The sequence below is a fragment of the Cetorhinus maximus genome, chromosome 5, assembly GCF_964194155.1.
Source record: "Cetorhinus maximus chromosome 5, sCetMax3.hap1.1, whole genome shotgun sequence".
In the NCBI taxonomy this organism is placed as follows: domain Eukaryota; kingdom Metazoa; phylum Chordata; class Chondrichthyes; order Lamniformes; family Cetorhinidae; genus Cetorhinus; species Cetorhinus maximus.
Window position 1 is genome coordinate 31309379 of NC_135883.1, and position 23921 is coordinate 31333299.

The 23921-nt window shown below is 43.0% G+C and overlaps 1 protein-coding gene across 1 annotated transcript in view; it reads right to left on the reverse strand.

Moving 5' to 3' along the window:
- LOC144680443 (uncharacterized) overlaps positions 1 to 23921 on the reverse strand; it is an 80177-nt gene continuing 56256 nt past the window's right edge. Inside the window, exons 10-15 of the mRNA XM_078541407.1 lie at positions 21296 to 21362; positions 14725 to 14792; positions 12965 to 13053; positions 9398 to 9446; positions 1015 to 1081; positions 1 to 59 (exon numbers count right to left, since the gene is read on the reverse strand). Coding sequence (XP_078397533.1) covers positions 1 to 59; positions 1015 to 1081; positions 9398 to 9446; positions 12965 to 13053; positions 14725 to 14792; positions 21296 to 21362 — 399 coding nt within the window. The remainder of the gene's footprint in view (positions 60 to 1014; positions 1082 to 9397; positions 9447 to 12964; positions 13054 to 14724; positions 14793 to 21295; positions 21363 to 23921) is intronic.

The following is a 23921-nucleotide window of genomic DNA, read 5'->3' on the forward strand; positions in this document are numbered from 1 at the left end:
TTATAGGTCTAACAAATCAGAACCTCGTTGGCAGAAGACCACAGCCTTAGAGATGGTTTCTGGCAAAAACAAAAAGCAGGGCTTGAAAGATCAGTAAATGGAACTGGGTGGCTTGGTCAGTGACAGGAGAGGGGGAGGTGGGGCAGGAACAGAGGCCAGGATCAGCTGGGAGAGAGTGTTGGGGAGAGGTGTGAAGGAGGCAGAAGAGGGTCTGTCATTGCCTGCAGGGAGAGAGTCGCTGTCATCAGTAATGGGGTGGCTAAAGGTATTCTTGAGGAGCTAATGGTGGCACTCCTGCTTCTCTTGTCCCACAAGGAGTGTTGGAAATCAGTTACCGAAGGGAGCCATAACTTCCACCTCCTTTTCAATGCTAAGTTTCCTGACCCCTGGGAAACACATGGAGTGAATTTTAAATCAGGCTCCCAGTTACACTTATCATTTACAAAAGAGAAAGCACTAGATTTCACAAACACACAAATACTTTGTGGTATCAATAGATTAATAAACTCCTCTGGAATGATATAAAAATAAAAAGAATGGCCTTATAAAATCTATGCAGCCCAGCTACCTTGGCTCATACAGTGGATCTAGCCAGAGCATTTTTTTCAATCTCCTGCCTCTATCACAATTAACTCTTAAAAAGGTTGCTATAAAACTTTAAAATATAAAAATTATAAAATATATATAAAATACCTTGTAAAAGACATCAGTGGAGTTGCAGACCGATTAACAAATCTACGATTCCACAGTGTGACAGATCCCACTGGCTAACCTATGCTTCACTTTAAGACACTTTACTTTAAGATACTTTACAAATACGTTACTTTGTAATAAACCTACAATGATACAGTTAGAATGCATTAAAGACATCAACTCAAAATGATTCATGCGTAGTCCAGGAAGGAATATACAAATGAAATTCCAGACTGCTATGCCCTTATCTGCATTAAGCTTGAGGAATACGTAGCTTATAAACACTCTCGACTTTTCACAAAGTTATTTAATAAACTTTACCTTCTTGATGAGATGTTGGAGTAACTGCTGTATCCTCAGATTGTTCATCACCATCATTGTTGTCTTTCTATTAGCAAAGGAGAAACAGTATGAAATGAAAAGCCTTCTGTCAGATTCAGGCTACTTCTGTTGTCATGATCCACCTTCAGCACATCATTGTGAAAGCTCCCAGTTATGCTCTTCACATCTGACCATTATTTTGTGACATCAAACATTTAATCCAAGACCAACAGGATTCCTGCTCACTTCGCCAAGTACATCTCTTGACTAGGATCTCATTTTATCATCAATATGTGAATGCCTAATTTAAATAAATTTAAGTGAAAGTGGCTATTTCTTAAACAGATGACAGCAAAATCGTTGATAAAGCAAAGACAAGATTATTTCAAAACCTTTTTAAATTAATTTTAAAGTGCTACTTTGCTCCTTTTTAAAAATGGGTTTATTTCTCCACTTATTCAATAATCTTCAGTCAAAAGTGCCAAGTGGATGATCCATCTCAGCATCCTCATGAGGTGCCCAGCAGCACAGATGCTTTTTTTCAGAAAAATTCGATTCACTCCACGTGACTTCAAGAAGCAGCTGAAATCACTGGATCGTACAAAGTATTTGGCCTTGATAACATTCCAGCGATAGTGCTGAATACTTGTGCCCCAGGACAAGCTGCATCCCTAGCCAAGCTGTTCCAGTACAGCTACAACACTGGCATCTACCTGACAATTTCCAGGTATCCAACCCGGCCAATTACCATCCCCTCAGTCTACTCGTGGTCATCAGTATTGTGATGGAAGGTGTCATGGACAGTGCTATCAAGTGGCACTTACTCAGCAATAACCTGCATACTGATGCTCAGTTTGGATTTCGCCAGGGCCACGCAGCTCCTGACCTCGTTACAGCCTTGGTCTAAACGTGGACAAATGAGCTGAACTCCTGAGGTGAGGTGAGAGTGACTGCCCTTGACATCAAGGCAGCATTTGGCTGAGTGTGGCATCAAGGAGCCCTAACAAAACTGGAGTCAATGGGAATCAAGGGGAAAAATCTCTGCTGGTTTGAGTCATACCTAGTACAAAGTAATATGGTTGTGGTTGTTGGAGGCCATTCATCTCACTCCTAGGACATTGCAGCAGGAGTTCCTCAGGATAGTGTCCTAGGCCCAACCATCTTCAAATGCTTCATCAATGACCTTCCTCCATCATAAGGCAACACTTGGGGATGTTTGCTGATGATTGCACAATGCTCAGTACCGTTGGCAACTCCTCAGATACGGATCATAGTCCATATGCAGGAGGACCTGAACAATATCCAGGCTTGGGCTGACAAGTGGCAAGTAACATTCATGCTAAACAAGTGCCAAGCAATGACCATCTCCAACAAGAGAGAGAATCTAATCATCTCTCCTCGACATTCAATGGCATTACTTGGAAAAATTTTCCCCCTGTTGGTGGGGAGGTGCGGGAGTGGGTGTGCTGCCGATCAGCGCCCCCAATTGGGTGCGCTGCCATTTTATGTGGGTGGTCCAATTAAGGCAAAACAGCGCACAGGTCTCCCTGAGGCTAAGTGCTGCTCAGAGAGATTGACTCCGAATTAAAACTTGTAATACAAATGATGGAAAAATCTCCTGACATGGACATGTCCCAACTCATGTGACAGTGTCATATGAATGGGACATGCCCATAACTTTTATTGAAACCTTTATTAAAAATGTAAATACCCTCATGAATCCTCTCCCATGGATGAGGTTTCATGCTTTTTCCGAAGCCCGACCGGGGTCCTGGCCTGCCTGTCAACCTTAAGGTTGGATGGGCAGGTCCATTAATGATTTTAATTAGTTTCTCAATGGCCTCAAATAGGCCGTTGGCCGGTCAACGGGTGCACAGCTGACTCGGCTGCGCCACCGCCGACCTGAAAACGGAAATGACGCGGGGTCATGTCCGGAGTTCCACCCGACGTCATCCCGCGTGATTTTACACGTCAGCGAGTGGGTCCCTCCCCCGCTCGCGGACCAGAAGATCCTGCCCACCATTGCTGAATGCCCGACTCTCAACATCCTGGGGGTTACCATTGACCAGAAACTGAACTGGAACAGCTGTATAAGTACCATGGCTACAAGAGCTGGTCAGAGATGGGGAATTCTGAATAACTCACCTCCTGACTCCCCAGAGTCTGCCCACCATTTACAAGGCATAAATCAGGCATGTGATGGAATAGCCTCCGCTTGCCTGGATGAGTGCAGCTTCAACAACTCCCAAGAAGCTCAACACCATCTAGAACAAAGAAGTCCACTTGGTCGGCACCTCATCCACCAACTTCAAAATTCACTCCCTCCAACCCAACACACAGTGGCAGCAGTGTGTACCGTATATAAGATGCACTGCAGCAACCCATCAATGCTCCTTCGACAATGCCTTCAAGGGCAATTAGGGTTGGGCAACAATGCTGGCCCTTCCAGCAACACCAATATCCCATGAAGAAATTTTAAAAAAATGTTTATTTCCTACCTTTTAAAAATATTAATTGTACTTGATTGTTTTCATCACATTTAAAGATTAGTAGATTTGCATTTAACCATTTTTAGAATAAACCTTCAGTTAGTAGAGTACATAGTGACACAAAATGTAAAATGAGAACCAAGTTCCTCTTAGACATTTCCATGCTATGCAACACTATATACATAAAGAACTGCCTCTACTCTGCTACCCATGAATAACCTCAACGCAGTGAATGCTCCCAGCTGCACTAATGTGACATTTTCACTTTTCACATTACATTGATTAATTGAGATTTTTTTTATTTGAAATGTTCAATTTTGGGATCTGGACATTGCTGGCAAAAACATCTCAATTTGCCCTTGAGAAAATGCTGGCAGTCCTTCTTTTTGAATGATGCAATGCATACGGTGATGTTACTCACACAATTCTACCATTAGGTAGGTAGGGAACTCCATGATTTTGACTCAGTGTCAATGAAGGAATGGTGATATATGTGCCAGTCAGGATGTTGATTGACAGAATAGGCATCTTGGAGATGTTAGTGTGCCCATGCACCTGCTGTCTTTGTCATTATAGATAGTGCAGGCTACGGCTTTGCCAGCAAAGGCTTTGCGACTTGCTGCAATGCATTTGTAGTTAACATGCATTGCAACTCTGGTGTGCCAGTGGTGGAGGGAGTGAAAGGTTAATCTGGTGGATAAGATGCCAATCAAGTGTACTATTTGGTCTTGGATGGCGTTGAGCTTGAGTGTTGTTGCAGGTGCACCCATCCAGGAAAAAGAATATTCCATCACACTCCTGAATTATGACTTCTAAGTGGCAGAGCGGCTTTGAGGAGACAGGGCATGAGCCACCTGTCAAACCACAGAATACCTAGCTTCTGACCTGCATTGGTAACTACAGCATTAATATAGCTGGTCCAGTTAAATTGCTCCAGTTTCTACCAATCACAACAGAGCTATAAGCAGTTTTGTTTTTGGACTTCAGTCGGGAAACCATACTTTCTCCAGCTTTAATTTGTGTGTCATTTTTCAACTTGACAGGGTACTGTCAGCTAACGAGCATCACACCATCATGAGAGGTAACACAGTACATTGCTGATCCAGCTGCCATTGTATACCTGCATGTGCTTTAGGACTTCATCATCTTCTACTCCCCGTGCTGAGGAGTGATCAGCAGTCATTCGATGTTGTACGGGGGTCGTCTTTATCATGTACTTACAGCCTGTACTGGGAGTGGGTACAGACCATAATTTTGGAGAAAGACTCCTTTTCCTGTAAAGTAATTCCAGGGACAGAAAATTAATATAATTATCGTGGCATATCACAAGATGTTTGAAACTTGCAAAAGTCATCCATTTGCAGAAGTCTGCAAACTGTCTACATTTATAATTAGACAATGATAATTGACAAGAAATGTTACAGTCAACAATTCACTTCAGGCAAAATGAAGTGCAAAGATTTTTGTGGAAAACCCCAATACAAGAATAGATTCAGCACATTAATATACTCAGCACTAAATATTAATAAATGATGTTAAACAGAATTAAAACATTGAGATTTTCGTCAGTAGTCAGTACAATGTGCATATATACAACTGAGCAGCTTAACAGATGTGTTAAAGCATAGAGACAGGTAATTAAAACTCAAGCAGAGACCGAGAAGTTGACTGAATGGGCTAGAAATTCATTGGTCTACTTCCACTTCCTGGGGTCTCACTGTGCTGGCCCTTTGCTCCATGGCCCACTACATTAGAATAGTGTGCTCCCAGGAAGCCCTGGAAGACCTTGAATGTGGCACTCTCCTGACTTCAGCCCACTAGTTGAATGACATCATTTGTGACTTGACAACGGTAAATTGTCTCTTGTCCTTCTCGATCTGTCTGCAGCCTTTTATATGGTTAATTGCATCATCTTCCTCCAGCGCCTCTCCACTACCATCCAGCTGGGTGGAACTGTATTTGTTTGGTTCCATCCTTATCTAGTCATAGCCAGAGTAACACTTGCAATGGCTTCTCTTCCAGCTCCTAAACCATTACCTCTGCAAGGTGCACTGCAAGGATTGGTCCTTGGTCCCCTCTTATTTCTCATCCAGTTGCCGCTGCTCGACAACTTCCAAAAGGCACAGCATTGATTTTCATATATATGCTGATAACATCCAGTCATACCTCACCACCACTAGTCTTGATGCTTCCATTGTTGCTAAATTGACTGCTTGTCAGACATCCAGATGAGCAGAAATTTCCTCCAATTTGATTTCAGGAAGGCTGAAGGCATGGCCTCTGTTCCTGCACCAAACTTTGTTTCCTAACTACCAACTCCACCCCTATTCTGGCAACTGAATTCATCCATATGCAATCTCGATGTCATACTTGACTCCAAGATAATCTTCCAACCATATGTTGGTGCCGTCACTATGACCACCTATTTCCATTTCTGTAACATTGCCCCACTTTGCCCTTGTTTTAACTCTGCTCCCTGTGTTGCAACAAAACCCTATCACCTCTGTTCGCTGACCTACATTGGCCCCCAGCCAGGTAAGGTCTCTATTTTAAAATTCTCATCTTTGAGCACCGCGGTCACTTTCGCGGCCACTGGCTGTGGATGCCCTCCCTCTCTACATGGCGCCAAATCCTGCAGCAGGTGGCAAATGTGACTGACCAGTTCCCTCGACATGCGCAGTCTTCAGCGACACTGGTGCTCAGTCATCTGCAGAAATGACAAGCACCATCTATAGACCCTGGTCTAGTGCGGCACCTACGAGCAACGGCTCTCTGTGGATCTTCAGCTGCATGTGCAGGAGGCTCTGCCGCCCCTTCATCTTGAGGCTGGTGCTCCTCCAGTGAGCCAGGCGCCCCTGTCAAAGTCTTCTTCTTCTCTGCTACCTGTAAGGCATAAGGCTTGCCACTAGATCACCAGGATCCTGATGTTCTCCTCCTGCAGGGTCAAAGAGAGAAACGCGTGGGTTAGCATAGGTGTACTGAGGACCTCTCTTGGTTAAGCCTGAAGACCCCTACACACATGCAGGAGAGTGCTGGCCACCACTTGGATGGCTAGTGTGTAGTGCGCTACGTGGCTGCCTGAGACCACACCAACCTTTCTTTCACTCCGTTTGGCTGACTGGTGGCAGCTTCGGCTACTGGACTGCATGCTGTGCTCTCAGCTGAGGCGCAGGCATTCTCCTAACCCACACTGCAAGACTGTGTGGTTAGATTGACATTGTAAGGGGCTATGAGCGCCTCCACCATTGACTGTGCCATGGCCACCTTTCGCGAGGGGATTGTACAACTTGCCCAGTTGTCCAATTGTCCTGCAGCCCCCTAAAACACACACTAACTTGCCATCTGCACCCAAGGGGTGAAAGGTTCCGTAGCATTTGGTGGCACATTTGTGCTTTTGCGTTGATTGAATGGGCAGAAATGCTTCAGAGACCCGACTCCATGCACATCAATGTAGCTGCTGCTGAACGGTCTCAGCTGTGGAAGAATACTCACTTTTGACAAGATTTTCCAAGTGTTTGGCCACGTCCCTCCTCCTCCACCCACCGCCCCCCTGCCAAACCCACCGTGAGCCCCACCCCATCTGCATGTGCTTGTGTACTTACTTCAGTCTGTGCTGCCTTACCCCACCCCTACCCACACTGTAGTCCCTGACCAGGCACCGCACTGAAAGCCAGCTGGGAAAAAGCGATGTGCCTGTGCCCTCCGATGAGTGTGTGGCACCTCTTCCTTGATGTTCTTCGGGTGATCCTCGCAAGTGCTGCGCAAGGTTGTGCATACTCACGAGTTCCCTTCGAAGTTTGGCTTGCCAGGTGCACTCGTAAATCATGCCATTCTGAATTCATGCTGGCGTGGGAGGTAAATTTGAAATGGGGGATGATTCTAGCGTGCGTAATGATGAGATGCGGACGTTGGATGGTGGGAAACATGGCCTGCCATTGACTGGCAGAGCGGACGATCGCAAACCGGTTTCACGATGAGGTAAAATTGACTTTTGGCCTTCTTGCCATATTGTCTACTCACGCCTGCTACCAATGAGAGCAGAAAATTCCTGGGCATTCTGCAGTGAGTATCCCATCTCCTGACTCCCCAAATCCTGTTCGCCATTTACGAGGCACAAGTCAGGATACAATATAATATTCTCCACTTGTCTGGTGGAGTGCAGCTCCAACAACACAAGTAGTTCAACACAATCCAAGATAAAGCAGCCTGCTTGATCCACCACCGTAAACATTCATCCCTCCGTCATTGTTGTACAGTGGCAGCAGTGTGCACCATCTACAAGGTGCAGAGGTGTCAGCTGTGGCTCAGTTTATAGCACCCTCGCCTTTGAATCAGAGGGTTGTGGGTTCATGCCCCACTCCCGGAAAACGAAGAACTGTGATTGTACTCGAGAGAGTTGCAATCTGTGACTGTTGATAACTCGAAAGAGAAACTACAAGGTGCATTGCAGTGACTCACCTAGCCCTTTTTGACAGCACCTTCCAAACCTGCAACCTCTACCAGTTAGAAGAACAAAGTCACGGGATCGATGGGAAAACCTGAACCTCCAAGTTCCCCTCCAAGTCACATACCATGCTGACTTGGAACTACATCTTCATTCCTTCACTGTCGCTGGGTCAAAATCCTTGAACTCTCTCCCCAACGGCAATGAGGGAGAGCCTATACCACATGGACTGCACCACTACAAGGGGCTGGCTTATCACCACCTTTTCAAGTGCAGTTAAGGTTGGGCATTATCTTGCCAGGGATGCTCACACCTAACAAATGAATGAAAAAAATCTCAGGTAACGCGACTTTTTGGTCTCAAAGGACTGTTTTCGAAGATACTTTGTTGAGTTCCTGGATTCACCTGGGAGTGCTGCTGCATCCTCACAGGAGGTGCCAGAGGAGTCCACACGAAGACTTTAAGAAGTATAGAGACAGCAGTGCCTCTGGACCTGCAAAATGAGAGGGATGTGGAGCAGAGGCTGCAAAGATGGCAAACACCACACAATGCTCTTTGCTAAGTTGGAGCCAGACTCCTCCATGCTCCTCGATAGTGACAGAAGACTGCTAGGCAGGTCAGGCAATGCATCCAATATCTTGATGTGCCTGCCCATCAGAGTTCTCCTGTATGCCATGCATTGGGGTCCTCATCTGAGTCCTCTGCAGCAGTATTAATCTATAACCTCTATTGGATCCTAATCACCAGTTTGTTGGATCCTGTTCGCACGCTTGTTACAAGAGGTGGCCGATTTGGTGCTAATGATTAGAGTTGAGCAGCAGACACTTCATTAGGTTGAAATTCTGTTCATTTACAAAAGGTGCTCAGCAGCAACTAAACATGTGCTAATGCTTCAAACTGTATCTCTACACTACTGCTGCTACTAACAACTGACTACAGACTACGAACTACAGAGGTAGCCCACACTGCTCTGCTATTGGATACTAAGAATGTGTGACTCTCCATCACCACCCTGACTTGGAAACATATCACTGTTCCCTCACTGTTGCTGGGTCAGAATCCTGGAACACCATTCCTCACAGCACTTTAGGTGTACCTACACCACATGGGCTGCTGCGGTTCACGAAGGCAGCTCACCACCACCTTCCCAAGGGTAACTAAGTATGGGCAATAAATGCTGGTTCAGCCAGCGAAGCCCACATCCCATGAATGAATAAATTTTAAAAAAAACATTCATCAAGGTATGTTACACATCAGATTACCACATCCCTCCCCCTTTACTCAGATATACATTTTATATTTACAATTACAATTTTCTCAAAATTGCAAATTATTTACACTGGTAAGTAATTTACAAATTCAGTCTTTCTGGGGGTTTCCTTATATGTGCAGAGCTTCTCAGCTCTACAACTTCAGATGCCTTGTCAGGAACCTCCTTTTCCGGAGTTACCTGAATATCAAGTGCTTTGGTGGGCTTCTGCAGATCTGTATCCTCCACTCTTGAAGGAACAACATATGTTTCAGACACATATGTACTAGGTGGAGTTCTCTCAACAGGAAGCACTGAACCAGTCACAACACTGGTGGAATCATTTCTTGGTGCCTAGTTTCTCTCTTCCTTAATCTCGTTCTGAGACAACGTTTCATCAATAAGTCCACAGGCATGACACCTGATGTTGTGAGTAGTGGTCATATAATGGAAAAGAAAGCATGCTCGCTTGGTTGTTAAGGAACTTTCAGTTAATTTATTCATGCCTGCCTCGAATGTTTGATCTGCCCTCTTGGCCAGTCCATTTGAGGAAGGGTGCTACAGTGAAGTAGTTATATAAGTGATACTGTTGATGCTGATAAACCACTGAAACTCAGCATTCGTAAATGCTGTGCCGTTATCAGAAACGACTACATCTGGTAGTCCATTAATGGCAAAGCTTTGACGTAGCTTCTCAATTGTAACAGAAGATGTTGGTGCCTTCACCCGATATATATCCATCCAATTTAAGCGGGCATCAACAATGAGCAGAAACATTGTTCCCATGAAAGGTCCCACATAGTCAATGTGTAACCGGTCCCATGGTCTTCCTGGCCATTCCCATGGGTGCTATGGAGTTGTTGAAGGCAACTTTTTCAGTTGCTGACATTGCACATAATTCTTCACTAAACTCTACTTCGCCATCCATCCCAGGCCACCATAGGTAGCTGCGTGTTATGGTCTTCATTCGGGATATTCCTGGAAGTCAACTGTGTAGCTCAATTAGCAATGACTCTCTACCCCTGGAGGTACTATCACTCGTGCTGCCCACAATAAGATACCATCCTGGCTGGTGATTTTATGCCTTTTGTTGAAATATGATTCATTTTTTCAGATACAGGCTCTTGTGGCCAACCATGAAGTACTTCTTGTACTTGTAATAAGACTAGGTACCTTCATGGTCAATCTCTGATCTGCCAAGCGCATACTGGTGATGAATCAAAGAAATGTAACAAGACAATAAGTTCTTGTGGAAATGGGACTTCCACATCCTTTTCTTATAAAGGAAAAAGAGTAAGCGCATTGGCATTTGCAATTTGACTTCCAGGCCTGTGAATGAAAGTATACTCGTATCCTGCAAGGATTAAAGCCCATCGTTGTTTTATTGCCGAGGCTATGGGTGGTATAGCCCTATCTTGGCTTAACAATCCTAGCAATGGCTTGTGGTCTGAAAAGATAGTAAAATGTTGGCCGTGTACATACTGGTGAAATGTCTTAACACCAAAGATGATTGACAGGCCTTCTTTTCCAATCTGCGAGTAACCTTTTGCTGCTTTGGTAAGCGTTCTTGATATGCAACCAATAGACCATTCCTGCCATCGTCCATCCATTGGGAGAGTACTGCTCCCACTCAGTAGGGGGATGCGTCACAAGTCAACATTCATTCTTTCCTCTGGTCATAATGTACTAATAGGTTGGACGAGTGCAATAATTGTTTGACCTCCTTGAAAGCTTCATTCTGGGGCGCCTAAGACCAACATTGGTTCTTTTTGAGTGGACTTTTTAGGGGTGCTAGTTCTGTAGATAAATTTGGTAAGAACCGTCCATAATAGTTGATCATTCCTAGGAATGTTTTGAGCTGTGAGGTGTTCTTTGGCACAAGTGCCTCTCTTATGGCTCTCATTTCCTCCTCAGCCAGGTGGAGGGTCTGTGAATCTACCCGGTGACCCAAATAGATTACCTCACTTGATTGGAATCTGCACTTTTCTTTTTACAAATGCACTCCAGCTTGCAAGAAATGTTTTAAGACTTCTTCTAAGTTTGCCATGTGCTCTTTTTCAGTGAACTCTGTCACATATCATCATCTAAATAGACTACAACCTGGGGCAGTCCCTGCAGTAAACTTTCCATTGTTCACTGGAAGATGGGGCAATCTGAGAGGATGCCGAAAGGCAATCGAGTGGACTGGTGCAACCCTTCATGGGTATTAATTGAGACAAATTCCCGGGAGGCATTATTTAACTAATTGTTAATAAGCATACCTCATATCAAACTTCGTGTAGGTGGTTCCATCTGCCAGCTCGGCATACAGGTGTTTGAATTTTGGTATGGGGTAACTGTCTAGTTTAGCTACTTTAGTAACCATCAATTTGTAGTCTCCACAAACATGGACGCTCCGGACGGGTTTAAGGATGGGGAATATGAGCACTGCCCATTTTGAGAACTGCACAGGTTGTATTACACCCAGGTTTTCTAGCCTGTCCAATTCGGTGTAGAACTTTTCTCTCAATGCATAAAGTACTGGTCTGGCCTTTATGAATCGGGGAATTGTCTCTGGATCCACATGAACTTTTACCTGCAGTCCCTGGATTTTCCCAAGTTCGTACCTGACGACTGTGGCGTACTTTTGTAGTGGCTCTGGTAACTCACTTGCTCTCAATTGGAAAACTTTCAGCGCATCCCAACTCAATCTCTTTTAGCCAGCTTTGCCCTAGGAGCCCTGGGTCCTCACCTGTTACTACCATAAAGGGTAGCTTTATCGATTGGCTCCCGTAATTAACAATTACACTACTTATGCCTTTGACTTGGATGTTTTCACCCGTGTATGTTTTTAATTGGGCAGTTATTTCTTCCAAATTTAAATTGATTACTCAGAAATTACTCAGTATGTTCCCCAATTACTGTAGTAGAAGCTCCTGTGTCCATTTCCATTCGAACCTTCTTTCTGCCCTGGTGTTCACTTTAAAATAATTTCCATTGTAGCAACATTTTTATACAGCTTTCCTTTAAAGCTTCAGCTTGCCTTTAAGAGGAGAGGCTGGCCATATAATGTGATTGGCAAGCAAATCTCTTACTTATCACAGCACTAGCCTCTTGCATTGCTCACTGCACCAGGGGCCCCCTGCTGTGGCAAAGGCCACTGGCGCCTTGGAGGACAGAGAAGATGTGCTGCCACATGGGCCAAAGTCCTGATTATGCAGGTAATGTCAGTACATTAAAACAGAACCGCCCCCACATCCATCTGCATGGGCATTGGAGAGTTGCAAATTTTGACCCCGCAAGAGTGAAACCCAATTGTTAAGCCAATAACGCCATAAGAAATTCACACCTGGGGGGAAATAAGTAATTTTAAGAAGATAAACTGTATCTCATAGCATGCACTTTAAAGGATTATATAACTGGAGTCACTGTATGAGTGGAGTTTAATTTGTGTCATTACATTGGAGTACCTAATATCCTGAACAATAGCACACTTTATGCAAATTAGTTCTGAACATAGATGAATTCTGGAAAATTTAATGGGATTGAACAGAAACAAACAGACCACTGGAAGGCAATTCATCACATTCTGATGAAATGACTAGATTTCTATAAATATAAAAGGAAAACAATGATGTAATTTGATAATTAAAATAAATACTTACAATAAGCTAGTAATGCAAATGGTTGCAACTCTTGTTGGCAAATGAACATGAATTATATTAACTTTACCTTTCAGCAGCTCTCAAGATGTAAACATTGCTCAAAAGGAGAATTGAATGGCAATACCTTTTCGAACGGCTTTCATTGTCTGGTGTTTTAGCCAAACACTTGCGGTGTCCCTGGTTAGTTGGAACACGAGCGATAGGTGTGAGATCCTTGAATGAGACAAATGGAATGAATTTGATATTCTCCTCACTGCTGTGGTTTTGCAACAAATTCTTGCACTGTTATATCAGAATTTCCGAATGTATTTGGGAGGAATACTCTTACACTCTACAGCATGAAAACTCAGGCCATTGCCTCCCCGGCACTAAATAAATCTGAAGGGGAATTTTTCTATTGGTGAGGGATGGAACAGACATATTATCACTGACCCAGGTTTGCATCCTGTTTCCGCATGAAACACTTAACTGCCCAGTACAGCAAAGTTAAAGTAATGATGGTCCGCCTACTTAACTAGCAATTTTAACACTCAACCTCAGAACAACACCCCAGGTTGTCAGCATTTCTACATCAAATCATATATCCCTGTCGTTTTTTAGATGGAGAGCCTGATGCTCTGGGCTCTAACTCACCAGGAATCATGTTGAGACTGCTCAAATTAATTTCAGGTAGGAGGCAACATAAGAACCTTCTGACCCCATTAGTCTAAGCTGGTTTAAAGCACAAAATTCAGAGGTAAAGTGATAATGGAGGCAATTTTCATGCTGAGTGTACATTGGGTGGGCTGTGGGCAGGTCCATCTTCTCCACCCAATCAATTTTTGTGATTGGGCTCCATTTATTTACATTGAATAGGTGAGCTGCCAGCACGAATCACAGTGTTTATCAGCAGCTCGATGATTGGGAGGGTGGGAAATCTGAATGGGGCAGCTGATCATAAATCAGCCTAGTGCAGCACTTCAAAGGGGACAGGTGGAAGTGCAGGGAAGTGAAATGAAGCAGCAGTTTACAGCAGCTGGAAAATGTTTCCAATACTGCCAACAGCAAGGAGGTGACATACTGGAAACTGTTAAGATTCAAACCATGTAAATGACCACAGTAAAATAGCAGATTGACTTCCAGCTTTCCCTAACTGAAGCTGAGGTTCATTCTTTAGACTAGAAGCATCCTGAGTTTGTAGGTGGGTTGAGGAACTGGTGGTAGTGATGCAGACAATGATGAAAATGGCACTGAGGTCCTGACCCAATTTGCCTATATAAACAATACCATTCCTGGCAGCAGCTCTGGCTGCCTAAATTGAGGTCCTGTGAAAATTGGAATGGAAGAAACTCCAGTAGCAAGTTGGCAGCTCAGTTTGTGATTTTACCACCCAGTTTCCACCAAATCCAGGGTAGTCGAGAGATAAAAATTAGTCCCAATATTTTTTTAACAACTCCTGCCACCCAAGTCCTGAAAATTTCTTTGTGGTATAGGAAGAGAAAGTGCAAGTGTTTCTAATATTAACATCTTTGAAACAACCAGGATGCTTTATCCTGTCCTGGACAGTCCTGCCATTATTCCCACATTTCAAAGCCCATGTACGAGATCCTGACCCTAATCCTAATCCTAACACTGGCTGGATATACAGAACGCACTCTATTTAATTTTCTCAAGCTTCAGAATTTTGTCCCAGTAAAATTAAATGTACTCATCCCTGATAGGATCTCCTCTGTGAAAAAGTCTGTACACAAACACAAACTAAGATCATTGTGGTTAAATAACTGGACCAACTAACAGGGGACAAATTGTTTATCAATAACATCACCAACCAAGCAACATTATTTTTAGGACAGCAGTTAACAACAGTAAAGATATATCTATCTACATTAGTAATAGGCTGCTTACAGTTTGAGGAATCTGAGAAACAGGCTGTTGCATTTCATTCGCACTTTGGCTGGTACTTTGGATTGGATCTGTTATGGAAAATTCAGAGAAATATAATAAGATAACATTGTTTACACTTTATATTCAGCAACTTAATTATTAGTTTTACTCGCAATTATTTTATATAGAAAGTCAATTGAGAGTATGGTGGCACAGTGATTATCTCACTGGATTAGTAATCCAAAGGTTTGGACTAATGATCTGGAGTGCACAAGTTTAAATGCAACTATGACAGCTAGGAATTTAAGATTAGTTAATTAAATACACCTGGAATAAAAAGATAGTAACTGTAATGGTGATCATGAAACAACCAGAATGGAGCAAAAGCCATTCTAGTTCCCTAATGTCCTTTAGGAAAGAAATTCTGTTGACCTTGCTTGACATGTAAGTAACTCCAGATCCACAGCAATATAGTTGACTCTTAAGTGCCTTTGTTTTTATCAAACTGCTGCAGAAGCATTGAATAAGACAAATACTGAACAAACCACCTAACATCAACCTAGGCACCAGACATGACAAAGACACACCCAGTCCAGTCAACTCTGCAAAATCCTCCTCATTAACAAATTGAGGGAAATGTTCCATAGACTAACCAGGCATTGGCATAACATAATCATACTCCCAGATTCCACCATCACGTCCCTGGGTATGTCCTGTTCCATCAGCAGAAAATGCTCACCAGAGGCTGCAGCATAGTTGTACATAGTTGGAAGGGCACGTTCCTGGGAGTCCTCAATAATGACTCTGGTCTCCATGAAGTCTTATGGTATCAGATCAAACATGGGCAAGGAAACATCCTGCTCTCCCTCAATTGGTGAATCAATATTCCTCCATGTTGAACACCACTTGGAAGAAGCACTGAGGATAGCAAGGACACAGGATATACCCTGGGTAGGGGAGATTAATGTCCATCACCAATAGTAGCTTGGTGGCACCACCAAACTGCAAATATTTCTTCATTGTTAGGTTACAATTCTAGAACTCCTAGCGAACAGCACGGTGTGGAGTATCCAAATCACATGAATTGGCAGCTCACCACCACTTTCTCAAGGACATTTAGGGATGGACAATAAATGCTAGCCTTGGCAGTGACACAAACATCCCATGAATGTATAAATCCACAAACATATGCTACCTTTTATATGAGCATAACATAACTCGGAATTCTGCTGTAGCTGTATAACTGCAGAGAGCTTGCAAAGTTTACTATGCAGCCATGAGAAACTTTATATTGTGGCCAGAGTCCATGATTCCATTCAACATATAATATTATGTGATTAAATATTTAAAATCAGTCATACTTAATATTGGCCACAACAGAGTAAAATCACCAAGAACTGTGGAGTGATTGCAGTGACATGAGAAAGGAGAAGCTTAACCATGGTGGATTGTATTCCTTAGGTGGCGTTCAGGTTGGGTGCAGTACATTATACTGGACAAAGTGCACATGGCATGTGGTGGAAACATGCTTTATGACCAAATAATCTTTTCTTATACCACAACACCTTTTGTTATTGAATAGCAATTACATACTAAAGGATAAGGTACATCACATTGAAAGGAACTAGTGCCCTCAAAAAGCTGGATTCAGACAGCATAAAAAGCAAGTCTACAGTGCTGCTTTTGTCTGCACTGTGGTGCTGTTTTGGGCTGCATTTGAATGCTTCAGCTGGACTTTGATGAATGAGGGAGTTTTAAGGGTTAATTTCTATTTACAGTGTAGTCTTTCTTTAATTAAGCAATTAACTAAAAGTTGCTGTTTGTTTCAGAGAAGGTGAATTTTAGTCCAGCTTTAAAACAGCGCACATTCAGGCTCCGCTTGCATCCAGTGCGATGCGCTTCCTGTGCAGGTGGGAGGGGGCGGGGATTCCCCAAATGCGAGAGTGAGCTATTTCGCGCATGTGCATGATAGAGCGCACATCTCCCTGAGGCTAAGTGCTTCCTCAGGGAGATCGCTGACAGCTGTATAAAAACTTTAAAAATAGAAAAATAATAAAATCCTTAACATGTCCCCCTCATGTGACAATATCACACGAGATGGGACATGTTAATAAATTTCACTGAAACTTTAGTAAACTTTTTAAAACCCTACATGAAACCTCATCCCGCCAGTGGATGAGGTTTCATGTTTTTTCAGAAGCCCACCGGGGCTCCTGGCCTGCCCGCCAACCTTAAGGTTGGACGGGCAGGTCCTTTAATTGTTTTAATTATCCTGTCAATGGCCTGAATTGGCCATTGACAGGTCGGCAGGCGGACGGCTGATTTTGCTCCGCCCCCGCCTTCCTGAAAATTTAAATGGGCCGGGATGACATTGGGGGTTCCTCCCGACGTCATCCCACGTCATTTTGCCATCAGGGAGCGGTACCCGCCCCCTGCTCTCTCACGGCAAAATCTAGCCCTTGATCTTTCAGTGATTCTCTCTTATTCTTCACAGAAATTTGCTCCAACTGCTGTAGTTTCATCTTCCCCTGCTTCACCTGAGATGTTTTGTTTTCAATGACTCCACTGCCAATTGCCTTTTCAATTTGTGGGAGTGCTTTCACTACATGGGTTGGAGAGGTTCAAGAGTCAGCTTCCCTCAGGGCAACCAGGGATGGACAATATATTCCAGTCTGGCCAGGAATACCCATATCCCATGAAGGAATTTGCAACTCCATATACACCCAATTCATTCCTCCCTTCAGTGAAGGGCAACAATTAAAATTCACCACCAATACAGCAATTCTGCCATGACAGCTTCAGGTAGAAATGTATTTAAACATGAATCCATGTTCACTGTTCTCCCATTTTATTTAACTGTGAAGCACTTTCTGGCGCCGCAGAGTAAATATATCTGGCTTCATTTAAATTAATTTCAAGCATATGTTACATCTTGTGGAAAAAGGGACCTATACGCCTTTGCATGCTAGAATATTAAATATAAAGACTAGTGCAAAACTTCATTTCTTAAGTGTTATGCACCCACACTCACTCCTCAGTATAACGCAGTACATAGTAGACACTCCACCTTTCAAAGTCTTCCTCTAACTGCACTTGAATGCAGCTGTGAGGGTCCATTCTTGCACCAAGTTACTCCGTAGAAAAATCATGTATTAAAAGTAGATCCACAGATGTTGTGTAAGATTACATTGCAAAGTCTGACAAAGATGAATCTGTGTGGCTCCAAATGATGTTTGAAGTATTAATGTAAAACTAACTACTCTGATTTTAGATGAAGTGCATGAGCTTTGCCATTAGTATACACAATAGATGACACATGTGTAACTTTGACAATTTATTTCAAGGATACACCATCATCTAAATAGACAATTCCAATACAATCAAACCATTTCCCATTTATTCCTATTGTTTGGTGCTTCTGATTTAAGCACAAATATTGATCCAAACATAGAGTTTATCTATTAATAGATCAGCACCAGAAGTACAATCAAATCACTCTTAAATTTCAATTTGCTCTCTACATAAAGTAGTTAAATTTACACCTTCCATGAAGCTTCCGTCTTCTAATTTTGAGCCCACACTCAGGTCCAGGGGTTGTGGAAACTTCAGCTATATTACTGAAGATTAATTTATCTATGTCCTTGAGTACATCTGCATGGGCTTCTCTCCTCGAGAGAAAACAATCTCAGACCCTGCAACTATTTCTCAAAGCTCACATGCCTTAAGTTAGGCATTAGTTTTTGATTACTCTTTTCTTTGCTGCCTCCAAAGTCTGGTACAATGTGATCCAATGGCCAAAATTGTACACAGCACTCCAGGTACGACTATACCAAGTGCATGCATGCCAGATTATTACCTTCTGGGATTTGTGTTTTACCCCTAACTATATATTCCAGGATCCAGTTAGCTCTCCTTATCGCTGCTACACACTGTCTTGCTGATTTCAGTCAACTATCCATCAATACACCCAAATTCCTCCCTCTCCTGTAGCCTAGAGCTATTTTGTTTATATTTCCACCATTTAATTCCCTTCACTAGTTTCAGAACTTTGTAGTTATTAACAGCGAATGCCATTTGGCATTCTTCAGTCCAGATTTCCAAACTCATGTAAATGGTTTGTCTCTTCGCCTCTGCGATTTGAATCCCCTTTTAAACCTGGCACCACCTGCAAGCTGAGACAGCAGTATTTCCTCTCCTAGCTCAAAATCTTCTACAAACATTGTAAACATTATAAGCCCCAGCAATGAGCCACTTTTGGCACATCACCATTGATCCCTTGCCCTGCTGATGCTATTCTACTGGTTTAAGCAACTTTCAAATTCACCTCAAAAGCTTCCTTATGTTTGCTGTGACTTGCTACCTTGAGGACTAATAGCTTCAGTGAGGTGGTAGCAAGAGTCTTGCAGGTTGATTTTAAAAATATATCTTATGTACATACAATACACATATATATTACATATGTTTAAAATTTATAAGACTGTTAAATTAGCAATATTAAATTAAAAAGGTACACCCATTAACTTAATCATTGTGACAATCTATTTGTAATTATAGAACAAAAAATTCTTGGTAACAGTGATTACCTTTTGACTGGATCCTTTTATAGCTTTGTGTTATTACTCCATATTTCAGTACATCACACATCCTACATTTCACCAATGAAGCTTTATTTGAAGCTGAACACGTATCACAAATCCACATCTGTGGTGAAATTGGAGGGCTTTCTTCATCACAGTTATTGGATTCTTTGGGCAAACAAGTCCCAGACGCGTTGAGCATCTTTTTGTCTAATTGAGTATGAAACAAAGTCTTTGGGTTTGTTTTTGAATTCAACCTCATCCAGGTTGCAAAGTGCTTCGGTTTATCCTTGGTTGCGATTGCTCTGAATGGTGAGATGGTATATGTGTTCTCTTGGTTTACACAGTCGTTGCTGGAATTCTGGAAATGTTGTGGTGACTTGGGTGCTAAAAAAACGAATGAAGGGATTGACAACATCCTCTGTGCAAAGCTAGCAGAAGTTCTTAATCATAAGTCTCAATAGGTTTTAGCATGGTCACTAATAGATACCTTCCCCACCAACACAACACCCCCCCGCCCCCCCCCACCCCATCCCAACCAAAGTCAGTGAAACCAGTAGGTTATAGGTCTAACAAATCAGAACATTGTTGGCGGAAGACCACAGCCTTAGAGATGGTTTCTGGCAAAAACAAAAAGCAGGGCATGAAAGATCAGTAAATGGAACTGGGTGGCTTGATCAGTGACAGGAGAGGCGGAGGTGGGGTGGCGACAGAGGCCAGGATCAGCCGGGAGGGTGGGTGGGAGACGAATTGGGAAGGAGGCAGAAGAGGGTCTGTCATTGCCAGCAGGCAGAGAGTCGCTGTCATCAGTAATGGGGTTGCTAAAGGTTTTCTTGAGGAACTAATGGTGGCACACTTGCTTCTCTTGTCTCACAAGGAGTGTTGGAAATCACTTGCCGATGGTAGCCATAACTTCCACCTCCTTTTCAATGCTAAGTTTCCTGTCCCCTAGGAAACAAACGCCGTGAATTTTAAATCAGGCTCCCAATTGCACTGGGGGAGTCCGATTCTATTATGTCAATTAAATGTCCTGCCTCACCAAGGTGGACACTAGGACACCTTAATATCTGCTGCCGGAAAAAAGCTGTTGTCTGTATAGATTTTATGAGACCATTCTTTCTACTCTAATATTATTCCAGAGGAGCTTATTAATCTATTGATATCACAAAGTATTTGTGTGTTTGTGAAATCTAGTGCTTTCTTTTTTGTAAATACTTTCAAACCTGAATGTGCAGCTTTTTGGAGATTCTTTAATCCTCCCCACCTTCTCAACATTGCAAAACTGATATTAATTTAAGATTCAATCAGACCAAAAGCCTCAAGAAATGAAACAAAAAAAAAATCAAGCAATATTATATTTACCATAATGAAGTGCAAAATATTAACAACTATGAGTGGTTAGAAAAAACCTTCAGCCAAGCAATTCAGGCTTGAAATTATTTACAAAAGAGAAAGCATTAGATTTCACAAACACACAAATACTTTGTGGTATCAATAGATTAATAAACTCCTCTGGAATGATATAAAAATAAAAAGAATGGCCTTATAAAATCTATGCAGCCCATCTACCTTTACTCATACAGTGGATCTAGCCAGAGCATTTTTTTCAGTCTCCTGCCTCTATCACAATTAACTCTTAACAAAGTTGCTATAAAACTTTAAAATATAAATATTATAAAATATATATAAAATACCTTGTAAAAGACATCAGTGGAGTTGCAGACCGATTAACAAATCTACGATTCCACAGTGTGACAGATCCCATTGGTTAACCTATGCTTCACTTTAAGACACTTTACTTTAAGATACTTTACAAATAGGTTACTTTGCAATAAACTTACAGTGATACAGTTAGAATGCATTAAAGACATCAACTCAAAATGATTTATGTGTAGTCCAGGAAGGAATATATAAATGAAATTCCAGACTGCTATGCCCTTATCTGCATTAAGCTTGAGGAATATGTAGCTTATAAACACTCTCGACTTTTCACAAAGTTATTTAATAAACTTTACCTTCTTGATGAGATGTTGGAGTAACTGCTGTATCCTCAGATTGTTCATCACCATCACTGGTGTCTTTCTATTAGCAAAGGAGAAACAGTATGAAATGAAAAGCCTTCTGTCAGATTCAGGCTACTTCTGTTGTCATGATCCACCTTCAGCACATCATTATGAAAGCTCCCAGTTATGCTCTTCACATCTGACCATTATTTTGTGACATCAAACATTTAATCCAAGACCAACAGGATTCCTGCTCACTTCGCCAAGTACATCTCTTGACTAGGATCTCATTTTATCATCAATATCAGATGACAGCAAAATCGTTGATAAATTAATTTTAAAGTGCTACTTTGCTCCTTTTTAAAAATGGATTTATTTCTCCATTTATTCAATAATCTTCAGTCAAAAGTGCCAAGTGGATGATCCATCTCAGCGTCCTCCTGAGGTCCCCAGCAGCACAGATGCTAGTCTTCAGAAAAATTCGATTCACTCCACGTGACTTCAAGAAGCAGCTGAAATCACTGGATAGTACAAAGTATTTGGCCCTGATAACATTCCAGCGATAGTGCTGAAGACTTGTGCCCCAGGACTAGCTGCATCCCTAGCCAAGCTGTTCCAGTACAGCTACAACACTGGCATCTACCTGACAATGCCCAGGTATGTTGTGTACACAAAAAGCAGGACAAATCCAACCCGGCCAATTACCATCCCCTCAGTCCACTCGTGGTCATCAGTATTGTGATGGAAGTTGTCATGGACAGTGCTATCAAGTGGCACTTACTCAGCAATAACCTGCATACTGATGCTCAGTTTGGACTCTGCCAGGGCCATTCAGCTCCTGACCTCATTACAGCCTTGGTCTAAACATGGTCAAAAGAGCCGAACTCCTGAGGTGAGGTGAGAGTGACTGCCCTTGACATCAAGGCAGCATTTGGCTGAGTGTGGTATCAAGGAGCCCTAACAAAACTGGAGTCAATGGGAATCAAGGGGAAAAATCTCTGCTGGTATGAGTCATACCTAGTAGAAAGCAAGATGGTTGTGGTTGTTGGAGGCCATTCATCTCACTCCTTGGACATTGCAGCAGGAGTTCCTCAGGATAGTGTCCTAGGCCCAACCATCTTCAAATGCTTCATCAATGACCTTCTCCAACATAAGGCAACACTTGGGGATGTTTGCTGATGATTGCACAATGCTTAGTACCGTTGGCAACTCCTTAGATACGGATCATAGTCCATATGCAGGAGGACCTGGACAATATCCAGGCTTGGGCTGACAAGTGGCAAGTAACATTCATGCTAAACAAGTGCCAAGCAATGACCATCTCCAACAAGAGAGAGAATCTCACCATCTCTCCTCGACATTCAATGGCATTACTTGGAAAAGCTTTCCCCCTGTTGGTGGGGAGGTGCAGGAGTGGGTGTGCTGCCGATCAGCGCCCCCAATTGGGTGCGCTGCCATTTTATGTGGGTGGGCCAATTAAGGCAAAACAGCGCCATGGTCTCCCTGAGGCTAAGTGCTGCTCAGGGAGATCGACTCTGAATTATGACTTGTAATACAAATGATGGAAAAATTCCCTGACATGTACATGTCCCAACTCATGTGACAGTGTCATATGAGTTGGGACATGCCCATAACTTTTATTGAAACCTTTATTAAAAATGTAAATACCCTCATGAATCCTCTCCCATGGTTGAGGTTTCATGCTTTTTCTGAAGCCCAACAGGGCTCCTGGCCTGCCTGTCAACCTTAAGGTTGGATGGGCAGGTCCATTAATGATTTTAATTAGTTTCTCAATGGCCTCAAATAGGCCTTTGGCAGGTCAACGGGCGCACAGCTGACTCGGCTGCGCCCCCACCAACCTGAAAACGGAAATGACACGGGGTGACATCCGGAGTTCCACCCGACTTCATCCCGCGTGATTTTACACGTCAGCGAGTGGGTCCCGACCCTGCTCGCTGACCAGAAGATCCTGCCCACCATTGCCGAATGCCCCACTCTCAACATCCTGGGGGTTACCATAGACCAGAAACTGAACTGGACCAGCCGTATAAATACTGTGGCTACAAGAGCAGGTCAGAGATGGGGAATTTTGAATAACTCACCTCCTGACTCCCCAGAGTCTGCCCACCATTTACAAGGAACAAGTCAGACATGTGATGGAATAGCCTCCGCTTGCCTGGATGAGTACAGCTTCGACAACTCCCAAGAATCTCAACACCATCTAGAACAAAGCAGTCGGCACCTCATCCACCAACTTCAAAATTCACTCCCTCCAACCCAACACACAGTGGCAGCAGTGTGTACCGTATATAAGATGCACTGCAGCAACCCATCAATGCTCCTTCGACAATGCCTTCAAGGGCAATTAGGGTTGGGCAACAATGCTGGCGCTGCCAGCAACACCAATATCCCATGAAGAAATTTTTAAAAAAATTTTATTTCCTACCTTTTAAAAATATTAATTGTACTTGTTTGTTTTCATCACGGGTTTGCCAGCAAAGGCTTTTCGACTTGCTGCAATGCATTTGTAATTAACATGCATTGCAACTCTGGTGTGCCAGTGGTGGAGGGAGTGAAAGGTTAATCTGGTGGATAAGATGCCAATCAAGTGTACTACTTGGTCTTGGATGGTGTTGAG